Source organism: Phyllostomus discolor, chromosome 2 (assembly GCF_004126475.2).
Source record: "Phyllostomus discolor isolate MPI-MPIP mPhyDis1 chromosome 2, mPhyDis1.pri.v3, whole genome shotgun sequence".
NCBI classification, from domain to species: domain Eukaryota; kingdom Metazoa; phylum Chordata; class Mammalia; order Chiroptera; family Phyllostomidae; genus Phyllostomus; species Phyllostomus discolor.
Genome location: NC_040904.2, coordinates 117,360,627 through 117,374,176, shown reverse-complemented (window position 1 = coordinate 117,374,176; position 13,550 = coordinate 117,360,627). Strand labels below are relative to the sequence as shown.

The following is a 13,550-nucleotide window of genomic DNA, read 5'->3' as shown; positions in this document are numbered from 1 at the left end:
TTTTTGTATCTCTCTACCCCTACCTGAAAGGCCATTCCAGGTGCCACCCCAAAGTGCTCTAAACTGACCTGACTCAAGCAGTTTGCCGAGAACCTGTTCTCCTCTAATGAAACGTTTCATACGGTGGATTTTCATGAAGTCTCGGGCCTTCTTTCACAACCCTAACAAGACATCTTAAGAACTACCACTAATCCTGTCGCATGAAATAATATGGCCTAACAAGTAGCATATGGTTTAGGAGAAGGCACCTTTAATTACCAACCAATTTTGTGAGAGAAGGATGGGTCTGAACCTGTAAAGCCAGGTCCCTAAATAGCTTCCCACATTTCCACCCCACCAGCCCCTGCACCAAGCCCCTATGCCCATTCTGGGCACCAGAGCCCTATCTATGAAGGGGCAGGGCAAGGGTCTTCTGGTAGTGGTTGGGGGAGCTGAGGGAGGCCCACTCTGCTTCCCCTGGGGGAGGCTTCAAAGTATGGAGGTAACTCATAAAAACAACCCTTTAACTCCTCTAAGTGGTTATTCATTAATAGAAAACACCAGTCACTGTGCCTCCAGGCTGCTCTTCTGGAGAGGGCCTTTTAAGAATACCCGTGATCTACAAGAGGTTGGCAGTGTCCAGAAAACAAGGACAATGTGTCCTGGCAAAACACAGCCGGTCCTTAACCCTGATCCCAAAGGGTCCTGGGTTGGAAGCCTCTCCACAGGGGGCGGGCCCACTCACCTAGGCCCTCTCTCCCAGGCACCCGGGTTCTGAGTGAGGAGCCATTCAGCAGGAGACACGGGCCACCTCACGCCAGGGACCAGGCCGGCCTGATGTGCCCCGCGCCTTCTAGGGAGGACCTACCCTACACCCCCTGTGCCCCGACGGAGGGGAGGGCGAGAGTCCTGCCCTGCACTGCCCTCCCCGTGCACTTGGCTCCTCAAACGGAGGGTCTTATCCTGGGCCCCGTGCACCCCCCAAACAGTCCAGCGTTCCCTATGACCCACAGGAAGGCCTGTCTTGCACCCCCAACCCTGCACACCTCACTCCCATCCCTTCCTTCCCCACCCCCACCCCCACCGAGGGCGGCCTGTCCTGCGCCCCGCGCCCTGGGGCGGGCCCTTGCTGGCCACGGCGCTCGCCTCTCAGCGCTCTGAGGAGCGTCGGGACAGAGGCGGGGTGGGGCGCGGTTAAAAAGCGCCGCAGGTGGGGGGCCGGCCGACTGCAGGTTGCAGACACCGGCCAGTCCGCCCGACCCGCCGCAGCGAGGGCGCAGCTACGCCCGGAACTCAGCACCGGGACCCGCGCCCAGACCCACAGCGCTGCGAGAAGGTAAGCAGGACTGGGTGCGGAGTGATTGCGGCCTCTCCGTGAAGGAGTGCCCATCCCGGGAGAAGCCCAGAGGAGGGTCGGCAGCCTGTTGCCCTCATCTCCCAGTCGCCCGGCTGGCGACCGCTCCATGCAGGCCCTATAGCCACCGAGTGGGTGTCAGCGCGCGACCTTATCATCCAGGATCCGCATCCTCCCGGGTCCCCTGAGCACCGGAGGAACCAGGACAGACTGGTTTGTCTTATACCGCAGATGGTCCCCTTTGACCTGCACAACAAGTTTATGAATGCATCAAACTGCGTGACCGGATGGCGACCGGTGCCCCTTTCCCCAATTCCTTTGCTGCGTTTGGGCTTGTCTTCTGACAAAGTCCCGCTCAGATCTGGGGAACAGAAAACCAGGAGACGCCTGGCCAGTCCATAAGTCCACGTAGAACTGACCCGTATGGCTGTGTGATGTGAACCTGAGGAACTTGTGAAACGCAGATGACAATAATACAATTACTGGGCAACAGTAATTGTCATTGGTGACACATCTCAGTTAAAAGGTGGAGGCACCAGAAGGTACTTCCTGTTGGGAGAACAGTCAGTCCCGCCATTGCGTGCCTTTTTGACTGGGCTGCTCTCCCTTCTTGGAGAGCAGGACTGAGTCTGAGGTGAGTGTGGCCTGAAAGAAGCTTTAGACCTGGAGGGGCTGGGGACCAGTAGCCACTGCAGGGACACGGGGGCAGCAACCTCCTTGTCTCCTGAGTGGAACCTTGCTGTGAATTTAGTGCTTGCTTGAATTTAACCATGCACCGTTGTTCTCTTCTTTCAGTGGCCTTGATGCCATACAAGTGTTTTCTTGCCTCCGTTCTAACACAATCTAACACAAAATGTCCTGCCACAGGGCAGCTTCCTTAGAATGCAGGATGCTGTTCAGAACTGCCCCTGTGGAGAGCTTTGTCCGTTGTTTGGATTTGGATCTGGATCTGGCTGAGACTTTGGGGGTGTTATTTGAACTTTGCCAAGGATGAGAGAGGGGGTTATGGAGCCAGAATATCAACACTCCAGCCTGTGACATAACTGGGTGGGTTGTCTAAAACCCAGAAGACCCTCATCAACCCAGCTGTCTCACTGGTGGTTTTATTATAAAACAAAATCAGCTCTGGGTAATAGTGTCTTGTTCTCTCTCTCTTTCTCTCCCTGTCTTTTTTTTTTTTTTTAAACTTTTTCCTCTGCTGAATTGTAAGAGCATTAGGGCAGAACAGAACTTTAGAAGGTTTGACTAAACAATTTCAGCAGGGTCACAGGAAAATTCTAACTTGCAAACCCTCACCATGTAGCTCTGACACTGTCAAATAAGTCCATGAGCCATGAGTGGTTTGTATGGGGGGAGGGGGAGGCAATGTTCTACCCAAGCTTCTTGGTCCATGAGGGCATGATCCTTCCCACAGTGACATTGTCATATGGGAAGGTTTCTGTTTTATTTGTTTGATCGATTAGAATGAGTGAGTCCCCAGGTGGCCTTTTCTGTTTTTATTCCCAGGGTCATTTTACTCTGGATAAATCTAAGTGTTTGAAAAACAGAGACCAATTAATAGAAATTCTTTTTAACTCTTTGAGTTCTTAAATGGATTAAGAAATACATGTAATTATATGAACTGTTTATTTTGTAGTTAGACTCCAAAAACAGAAAAACATTTTTATTTTTATTGAATAATTTTGAAGAAATACATAAACCCTAAATCTATTTTGTCACTGCCCATTACTATGAAAGGACAGTTGATGAAGTTTTGAGTCATTAACTTAAAAACCATCTATCAGCTTGTCCCTTGGATGACCTGAGATTTCTAGAGACAAAAGATAGAGATTCTTCTAGACTAAGGAGAGAATTTGAGGGGTGTTTTTTTTTTGGTTGTTGTTGTTGTTTTGGTTTTTAAGACTGATTTGGGAGTAAGGGAACATACCCAGTTTCTCAAACTCCCTTTACTTCTTTTTTTCTTTAATGCTCTGGGAATGAGCTTGAGGTTTGAGGTTTGAGTAGTAGTGCCATTATTATTTTGGTAGGGAAAAAAAACTACACTAAAGATTTTATTTTTATTTTATTGTGGATTTGAACTACGGGGCATAAGGAAACTGGCAGTATGCAGACTTTCCTCATAACAGTTCTGGGGATGAAGAAAAACTACCCACCAAGGTCATGCAGTAGACACATGGGAGGAGTTAAGGGAAAATGGCCACATCACTATTTTTCCCTCAACAGGTAACATTCTCACCTACATCCAGAAGCCGCACAATGGTTTATATTCATGTCATTACGGTGTCACGTTGGCTTCTAGGCAATCACATGGTACAGAAGGAGAAAACCTGTGCTGAGGAGAGGGAACCGTGCCCTGGTTCTCCTCTGGCCGATAGGCCGGGAGGCTGGGGAGTGAGGCTCAGGTGTGTCATCACTGCTTTTGTCAATTCAAACTTATCTACTCTCCAACCGAACATGCAAATTGTGAAGAGTGTGTTCTGTTTTCAGTCTATCAAATATTTGCTGACTGACTTTGAAAGGGTTATCCTGGTGTGTGCTGGGGTGACACTGGTGTTCAGGGCTTCAGTTTTGGTTCTGTCATCAGTGTAACCAAAATGCCATTATCAAGCAAACTAGTTATGATTAAGCTCTTAAATAAGAAATTTTAAAACAAGCAAGACATTTCATTACTGAAGCAGAACGTTGATAGACTTAAATTCTTTGAATTGTGAAAGAGAGGAACAGTCTATCTTCATAATACTGTGTGTATCATCAGAAATAAGGTCAATGGTTGACTTGTTTTTAGAGGTAAATATTTGGGACTGGAGCTTTGGTACCAAGAATGCGCTGTGGATAGTTAGATGTACTGCAAATTCGAATACAGTTTACCTTAGTACATTTGAACGGGACTACATTCTCATATGTTGACAACTATAGAAGCTAAGTGTATCTATTCTTTCCTTAAAAGAGAGACAGAAAGGAGTCAGTTAAACCTCTCTGATTTACAGGGAGAGGGTTAATATTTTCTTTTTTTTTTTTTCTGGAAAAGCTGCTCCTAGTGGCTGCCCTGCCTATCTAAAGCCTACAAGAGAAGACATATTTGTTCATTGATATAATGACAAGGGTCCCCCAGTGGGTGTAGTTTGGAAAGTGGTTCTCAAAGAGTATTCGGCCTTCGAATATCCTATAACCACACTGTTTATGAAGGCTCACCCCAGGAGGAGGCTGAGGGTCAGTGGGGTACCCCTGCTCCCCCAGCAGGGTGGCCTTGCCCACCCAGGGCCAGGTCAGGCGGGCCAAGTGCAGTCAGGGCCTCCTTTTAAACTTGCAGAATCTTCTGCTCTCTGACAGCCTGTTGGGAACAGGCAGAGTGTCCAGAGGGCAGCAGGGCTTGCCTGTGACTACAGTATTGTGTCAGGGCCATCCCTCGGACCCTCCTCCTAACACTGTGAGCAGCTCTCCTCCTGCTCTTAGCATTCACTTGGAGGGTGACATGCAGGACAGATTCCTGGCTTCTTGGGAAGCCCTCAGCAATGATGGAGACTGAGGAAAAGAATGGAAAGGGAAGGCTTCGCTGTAAGAAACACTAGCACACATTCACTGAGAGCAGGAGAGTGATGCGACTCTGGAAAACAGCTCTTTCTTTTCCAGTCATTTCTCATACGTATCATTTCTCATGATAGGTAATAGGGCCTTGGTAGATCCTGCAGAAAGATACCTCTAGTCAGGTGATTTGTTCTCGCCCAATGGATTGTCTTGGTCACTCATTTTCATAGTGATCTGGGCATTTCATTTCTTTTCCTTCCTTTAAAGGGGCAGATAAATTGCTGATTTCAAACTCACTAAGTGCTATAGAATAGATTATTTTCTGTTCATCTTTGCTACTTTGGGAGAACATCTTCAGAGTGTATGATTTAAGGACCCAGAGAAGTAAAAAAGAAATAAAACTACTACTGTCCCTGTTGTTCCTGTTTTTTAAGAAGGAGAAGCTCCAAAGAGCAGAAGTCAAGGATCCGGCTTCTAGAAAGTAGGACCATATTCTTGTGGGGGAATTGTTACCTGCTGACCTCAGCCCTTGGCTTCAGCCTCATTCAGGCAGCTTGATTGGTTTGCTTCCTAGTAGGAAAGGTAACAGGTGACACCAGGTGTGCTATTGTTCAGGCAGGTGATAGAGAACTCAGAGAGAAATAGTCTTTTTTTAAAAAAAAAGTAAAAAAAAACTTGTGGGGAGTTTAAATTCTGTGCACTTTGGAGGTTTTGAGAAAATGTGACTTTTCTTTGATAGATTGAAGACTTGTTCATTGGGCGCTTAAGTAACCAAACTCTTAGGGGGAAATGTTCACTGGTTAATTAGAGAATATCTCATTTTACATATAAACAGGATTGGCCTCCTAGGGGGAACTGCCACTGTAAAATATGTTGAAACATCATGATACATGATTCTACCTCCACAAATCTTGAAAGGCTTCCAGAGTAGAAAAATGTATTATAATGACTTTCATAGGAAACTAAACATTAATTGTACAATCCATATTGTCTAAAATGAATCTTTTAAATCAAAGTTTAATGTGAACATTGACCATCTCTTAGGCCATGAGATAAGTGATGTGTGAAGGCAGGGCTTAACTGTAGAGCCTGAGATCATGCCTCCTCAGTGAGCCCACTGCGTTACCCCTGACAATGGTTACACAGCCTCTGAGCCAGTGTTTTAAGGACGAGAAACCACAGCTTCAAAGAATTCATGTCTAAGAGTTGTACCTATTTCATCGTGTAATGATTTCATTTTCCTCAGCTTTTTGTTTTTGTTTTTCTTTTTTTAAAAAGCAAAGCCTCCCCCAAATCTTAGTTATTGCAAATAATGCTGCAGTGAACACAGGGGTGCATATATCTTTTTGAATTGGATTTCTTCAGATAAATACTTTGAAGTGGAATTGCTGGATCATAAGGTAATTCTAGTTTTAATTTATAAAAGCCAAGATATGGAAACAACCTAAATGTCTATTGACAGATGAATGAACAAAGAAGTTGAGGTATATATTTACAATGGAATATTACTCAGCCATAAAAAATGAAATCTTACCATTTGCAACAACATAAATGGATCTAGAAGATATTTATGGTAATTCAAATAAGTCAGACAGAGGAAGACAAGTATCATATGATTTTACTTATATGTGGAATATAAAGAACAAAACAAATGAACAAACAATACAGAAGTGGATTCACAGATACAGAGATCAGCCTGGTGGTTTCCAGAGTAGAGAGAGGTTGAGGGGCAGTCAAAATAGATGAAGGAGATTAAGAGGCAACAAAGTTCCAGTTATAAAATAAACAAGTCATGGGGATATAAAGTATAAAACAGAGAAGAGAATATAGTCAATAATTTGTAATAACTATATATGGTGCCAGTTGGATACTAGACCTATCAGGGGAATCACTTTTTAAATTATATAAATGTCTAACCACTACCCTATACACCTGAAACTAATATAAAGTAATACTGAATGTCAACTGTAATTGAAAAAGGAAAAAAAGCCTGGCTCTCTGGATTCAGTTCTTCATCCAACAATCCCCCCGCTGCCATGTGCCTCCAGACTGTCCTCTGGCTGAACTGCTCCAGAGCCCTCAGCATCCCCTCCTGCAAGAGTCCTTCCAGGCTTTGCTACCTGGACACACTCTGGAGGGTCATCAGCCTGCCAGTGTCTTTCTCAATGTGACATGCACAAATGCAACACTTCAGAAATCGACCCCCAGGGAGCAGGTGTGCTAATCACTCTTCTTGCCTAACCTTGAGTTTCATTTAGGAATCCTTGTTGTATGGCATGAATATCCTGCTTGTAAGGATGTTCCTTCTAAGGGATAAAAATACTCCTTAAGTAAAATGTTAGGGTAGAGTTATTAAATGAACCGTGGAAAGACAGCTAACTTACTGATGACACGAGAGTCATATGAAACATTATTTTGACACTAAGACACACTATGTCTGATGGTGACTGTTAGCAAACCCATGGCAGGTGAGGGGGTCAGCTTAGGAAGCAGTTGGCCACAGTGTGCTCCACGTGTGTTCAAGGCGGTCTAGGATGGGTTGACAAAAGGACTTTGTTGACTCCCTCCTCCCCTAAAAGAGTATGACATATTGTATGGGCTGATTCTTCTGAGGAGAGAAGGCCTTTCACTTTCAGAAGAATATCACTGTTCATTATTCATCTTTTTTTTTTTTTGGAAGGAGATGGCTGACCAACTTTTTAGTCTTGTGTGGCAATGTAGAAGGTATCTGTTTGAATTATAGCAAAAGTTTCTGTGGACATTAAGAAGTCCTTTTCTTGCAGGATGTTAAATCAGGGAGCTGAGAGAGAGTGAGGCTCCGTGTTGCAGTAGTGTGGGTCTTTCATTGCAATTCCTGTGTGTTGGTATCTGCTGGAAGGGAAGGCCATCATTGCCTGGTTTGAGGGGGAACAAGTGAAAGCTATGATTCTTTTTTGGAAGAGGATCTTTCCATAGGTATGGTTTTGGTTTCCTAAGAGCCCATGATGACAGCAAATAATGTTACTCAAGCTAGAAATAGATATAAATATCTTTTGTAAAGTAAACCAGTTAGTATTTGGTTTCTTACTTTTCCTTCTTAGTCTGCCAGGTAAACCAGATTATTTCATTCCAATGATTTTTTTTTCTTGGATAAGTCATTTAATCACTAAAACCTTCTGTGGACCCTCTGTGATCTCTGGACAAAGAGAATCTAATGTGATATGCATTCACACAGTGATTCAACAGGAAATGGGAAAGAATTTGAATCACCTGAATTCCTGCATTCATGTCACACAGCGATCTATTATAAAATCTGAATTCAGTTGAATGAAGATGATCTTAAATCCCCCCAAATGTTATCTCTGGTCAAAAACCTTTGAATTCTTTAGGTTGGGCACTCCTTACCAGAAAGTCTCCTACCAGCAGTAAGCAAAATTTGCTTCAGTTTTTTTTTTTAAGATTTTATTTATTTATTTATTTTTTAGAGAGGGAACAGAGGGAGGGAAAGAGGGAGAGAGGGAGGGAGAGAGAGACATCAATGTGCGGTTGCTGGGGGTTATGGCCTGCAACCCAGGAATGTACCCTGGCTGGGAATCGAACCTGGGACACTTTGGTTCCCAGCCCGCGCTCAATCCACTGAGCTACGCCAGCCAGGAATTTGCTTCAGTTTTAAAAATAATTACTGTTGTTTAAGATTCAAAGGAAATTTCCATTAATTTTCCTTTGCTAATCTTTGTCTGTTTAGGAATAAACCAACACAATGGATTGGGGTACCCTGCACACTTTCATCGGGGGTGTGAACAAACACTCCACCAGCATTGGGAAGGTGTGGATCACTGTCATCTTCATCTTTCGTGTCATGATCCTCGTGGTGGCTGCTCAGGAAGTCTGGGGAGATGAGCAGGAAGACTTTGTCTGCAACACTCTGCAACCAGGGTGCAAAAATGTGTGCTATGACCACTTTTTCCCAGTGTCCCACATCCGACTGTGGGCCCTGCAACTCATCTTCGTCTCCACCCCTGCCCTACTTGTGGCAATGCACGTTGCCTACTACCGACATGAGGCTGCCCGCAAATTCAGACGAGGAGAGAAGAGAAATGAATTCAAAGACTTGGAAGACATTAAGAAGCAGAAGGTTCGGATCGAGGGAGCCCTGTGGTGGACGTACACCAGCAGCATCTTTTTCCGAATCATCTTTGAAGCCTCCTTTATGTATGTGTTTTACTTCCTGTACAATGGGTACCACCTGCCCTGGGTGTTGAAGTGTGGGATTGATCCTTGTCCCAACCTTGTGGACTGCTTTATCTCTAGACCTACAGAGAAAACTGTGTTCACCATTTTTATGATCTCTGCTTCAGTGATTTGCATGCTACTCAATGTGGCGGAGTTGTGCTACCTGCTGCTGAAAGTGTGTTTCAGATCAAAAAGAGCCCAGACACAAAGAAACCACCCCAATCATGCCCTAAAGGAGAGTAAGCAAAATGAAATGAATGAGCTGATTTCAGATAGTGGTCAAAATATAACTACTGGTTTTCCCAGTTAGACATGTCAAAGTGCAATGTAGCTGGATCCTAACAAAATTGGTGTCTGCTCCTAAGGACCCTCTCTCTAAGCTAGAGACTTTGTCTTTATAAAATGTCTTTCATAATAGATAGATCCTGGAGTTAATGTCTTATAGAATAACTGTGTCACTAATATACAGCATGATCACATATGTGGTCCATCTCTGAAAACTAAGACAGGCTGACAAGTGAACCTTGAAGTTCCTTTCACGTGTCTTTTAAATGAACCATCTGACATAGTGGGTATTTCTTGAGAATTTAAGACTGTCACTGTTTTGAAAAAGAATGTTTATCTAGAAATTGAAACTTTTATTAGTAAAAGATATTTTTATAGGATTGAATGTTTTAGTTCTGACTTTAAATTTATATATTTTTATAATGACCAGTCTTCCTTACCTGGAAAAACATACAATGTTAGTTTTAGAATTATATCATCAGAATCTAAATTTTGAACTTACTGTATCTTGTTGTAAATAGTGTTTTGCATTATCTATTGACAAGTTTATGAACTATCATGATGCTTTTCGGGTGGAAAGTGTTCATTGTACAATATGTTTCATGGCTTTCTGAATGTAGACAGAGCTGTATGGAAATGGGAAGCTTTTTAAAACCAGCCCATTTACCAGAGTTGTGAGCTCCCCTCAATAAAGATGAGCCCCACTGCTTAAGCTTTCCTGTGCATTCTGGATTTCTGTCTCATTTGGGCCACCATGCTGTCTTTCCCAGTGGTATGACAAGTGAGTGGGCTACTCTCACTGGGGTAGCTGTGGTTCTGTGGGTGGAGTTGCTCCTCAGTTCATTGGAGGCTCTTGCCTTCTCACATAAAATGAGAGACCAAGTTCAGCAACCCACTCAGTCCTGTACTCAGAGAGGGGTTTGCTGCTTTAGCACATGGAGGATATCCTCTGGGTCAGTGCAACCTGGATAGAAGGACATTGGGGAAGTTTTCAGGTGTTCAGCAGCTCTCTAACAAAGCTTGCCTCAAAGGACTCATTATCTAAGTCCTTCAGTCCATGGTGGTTGAGAAAAATACCCACAGCTTCACTCCCATAGATGGAGAAAACTTCCTCCCTAGGAATTTCCAGGTTGAACACAGATGCCCTTAGTGTGGGTGTCGGTGAATCAGTCCCAGACTGGTCACTCTGGAGTAATAATAATAAACACACCCATGCAACTGACATAATTAGCATACACTATGCATAGGGACACCTAATGAATAATGAATATACATAATGACTTGACCGTCTCATGATTCTATCACACTAAAAAATCTAGTCAGCACTGGTAATTTCTGATTATCTTACCATGTTCTTTCTTTTTAAATGGTTGTTTGAATGGATATCAGATGAAGCCTGTGAACAGGAATGAGCAAAATATCAGGGTGGATAAAATAGCTTTGGTAGCACCCCTAGTCTAAACAGAAAAGGGACTTCCTTTCCACCATGCTCTTGGGGCTCCTGGTCCCCTCATGACAGCCCTACTAGTCCCTCCTTTTTGCTCTCTAACGTCCCTAAATGCACCTTACCTCTGGAGCTGCCTCTGCACCATCCCTTCAAGATCTGAGAGTATGGCCACATGTGCTGCCAGTACTCTCTCCCACCTGCCTCTCACCACATTCCCCCTGAAACCAAGCCATTATCAGTACAATGATGCTCTGAGCACAAACCTAATGGCTTCTTCTCAGTTGTCATCATTTTAAAATTCCTTGAGATCTTTATCTAGATTCTGAGACACTGCCCAACTTAACTTGGATCTCCCCCTGCACCTCCACCTCGGGCTCCCACACTGGCTTCTCTCCCTCTCCCAGTCCCTTGTGCTGAAGATCTTTCCTTTCCTCACTGGACATTGTCCCTTATGAGATATTACCCCCACTTTACAGATGAGAACATTGAGGCTCAGAGAGGTTAGGTAACTTGCCCAAGATTCTGTAACTAATAAGCGGCAGAGACAAGATTCAAACCAGTTCCAATCGTCTCAAAGTCAGTGGCTTAACTACACCATTGCACTGATGCCCACAGCTCTGTGCTTGAGAACACATGTAATACGCAATGTTAAGAAATCCCACACACCTGTTATCCAGCCCCAACAAGCATCTATTTATACCTTTTCACTTTCTCACCTCACCTTCCCATTCCCCAATCTGGGTTATTTAAAAGCAAATTCCAGGCATTACATCTGTAAATATTTCAATTTGGGTCTTCTAGGGGTATAGACTAACTTTTCAAAACTAAAACACAATGCCACCAACCCACTAAAAAAATTCAGTCATGTTCATAATTCCCCTAGTTATCCTATAAATGCTCATTTTTAAAAGAATTAAACTTGTTATTTTGAGATAATTATAGATACACATGCTGCTGTAAGAAACAACACAGAGTTCCCATGTGCTGTTTGCAGTTTCTCCTAATGATAACATCTTGTAAAATGATAGTACAAGATCTCAACCAGGATATTGACCCTGGTACAGTCAAGATACTGAGCATGCCATCACCATAAGAACCCTTCATGTTGCCCTTTCCCTCCTAAGCATCCCCTCCTAACCCATCCTTACCTACCACATACCTCCTCAACTCCTGGCAACAACTGATCTGTTCATCACTTCTATCATTTTATGGATCGGATATTTTCCTCTCAACATAATTCTCTAGAGGTTCATACAGGTCACTGCATGCACCAAGGGTCATTTCTTTTTATTACTGAGTAATATTCCATGGTATGGATGTGACACAATTTGTTTAACCTTTCATCCATTGAAGAACATGAAATTGTTTCCAGTTTGGGGCTTCCACAAAAAATATGCTCATTGATATACAGGTTTCTCTGTGGACACAAGTCTTTGTTTCTCTGTGATAAATTTTCAGAAATCCAATTGCTGGGCACATTTCATTTTTTAAGAAACTTTCATGTTGTTTTCCAGAGTAGCTGCACCATCATATGAGGGGGGATCCAAAACAACCCCAAAATTATCTTCTGGAGGGCCTGCCCTTTGTAGTATAGGCTTCCCCAGCAAGGTGAGTGCTCTTAGGAACCCATCTGTATCTGTGTACCAGCTGGCATTGTTGTAAGAGGCTACATTCAGCTTCAGTGAATTTTTTTTTGAAGACTCTTTCAACGTGTTTGCCCATTTCATAATGGGTGACTTACAAGTGCACCTGCCAACATCATGCTGAGTGTTCAGCAGTTTTTGACCAAAAATGACATGACCCCATGCCCCACCCTCCCTATTCCACCCCATCTCATCTTGAATGACTATTTGTTGTTTCCCCAAATGAAAAAAGTCCTCAAAGGGAAATATTTTGCTGATGTGGAAGAGATGAAACAAAAAATGGCAGAAGCAATAAAAGGCATCAAAAGTGATATGTTCAAAAACTGTTTTGAGCAGTGGGAAAAAAGTCTCAATGTGTGTATTGCATCAAATAGAGAGTACTTGGAGGGTGACTGAAGTTTAAACATGTAAGAACAAATACACAATTTTTTAATAAATAAATTCTGTTTTTTTGGGTCCCCACATAGTCCTACCCCCAGATCTGAAGAACCCAGTTTTTCTTCATCCTTACCAGCACTGGGTATGAGCACTATCTTTTATTTTAGCCATTCTGCTAGATATTTTAAATTTGCATTTCCCTAATGGCTAATTAAGTTGAACATCATTAGGTTTTCATATGCTTATTTGCCATCTCTATATTCTCTTCATGTTTTTTGCCAGTTTTCTAATTAGATTGTTTTTCTACTGTTGGGTTTTAAGAGTTATTTATATTTCTAGATACAGTCCTTAGACAGAGTGTGTGGTTTGTTACTATTTTTTCCACCCTGTGGCTTTTCCCTTCATCTTCTTAACAGGGTCCTTTGCAGAGCAATAGTTTTTCATTTTAATGAAGTTCAATTTATCATTTTTTTCTTTTATGAATTGTGGTTTGGTATCAAGTCTAAGTAAGAACTCTTTGCCTAGCCCTGGGTCCTGAAAATTATCTCTTGTTGTTTCCCTAAAAGCTGTATGCTTTTACACTTTACACTTAAGTCTGCAGTCTATTTTGTGTTAACTTTTGTAAAAGGCCTGGGACTTTTGAGGTTTATTTATTTATTTGACCTCGATGTCCAGCACCATTTGATTAAAATGGCCTTTTCTCCACTGATTTGCTTTTTCACCTTTG

At 43.1% G+C, this 13,550-nt stretch overlaps 1 protein-coding gene across 2 annotated transcripts; it reads left to right on the top strand.

Annotated features, from left to right (window-relative positions):
• The first annotated feature begins 1,071 nt into the window (after positions 1–1,071).
• Positions 1,072–10,072, top strand: GJB6 (gap junction protein beta 6). 2 transcript variants are annotated; one of them, XM_028533429.2, is made up of 2 exons: positions 1,072–1,967; positions 8,583–10,072. In XM_028533429.2, exon 2 carries the CDS (start codon positions 8,598–8,600, stop codon positions 9,378–9,380), a length of 783 nt encoding a protein of 260 aa, XP_028389230.1. In that variant the 5' UTR covers positions 1,072–1,967; positions 8,583–8,597; the 3' UTR covers positions 9,381–10,072. The 2 variants fall into 2 exon arrangements, with proteins under 2 accessions (XP_028389230.1, XP_028389229.1); XM_028533428.2 differs by having other exon boundaries at positions 1,073–1,315.
• Positions 10,073–13,550: the final 3,478 nt, after the last annotated feature.

What these genes read in the sequence shown, in the direction of transcription:
- GJB6 (XM_028533429.2), top strand. Translation starts at nt 8,598, where the DNA reads ATGGATTGGGGTACCCTGCACACTTTCATCGGGGGTGTGAACAAACAC.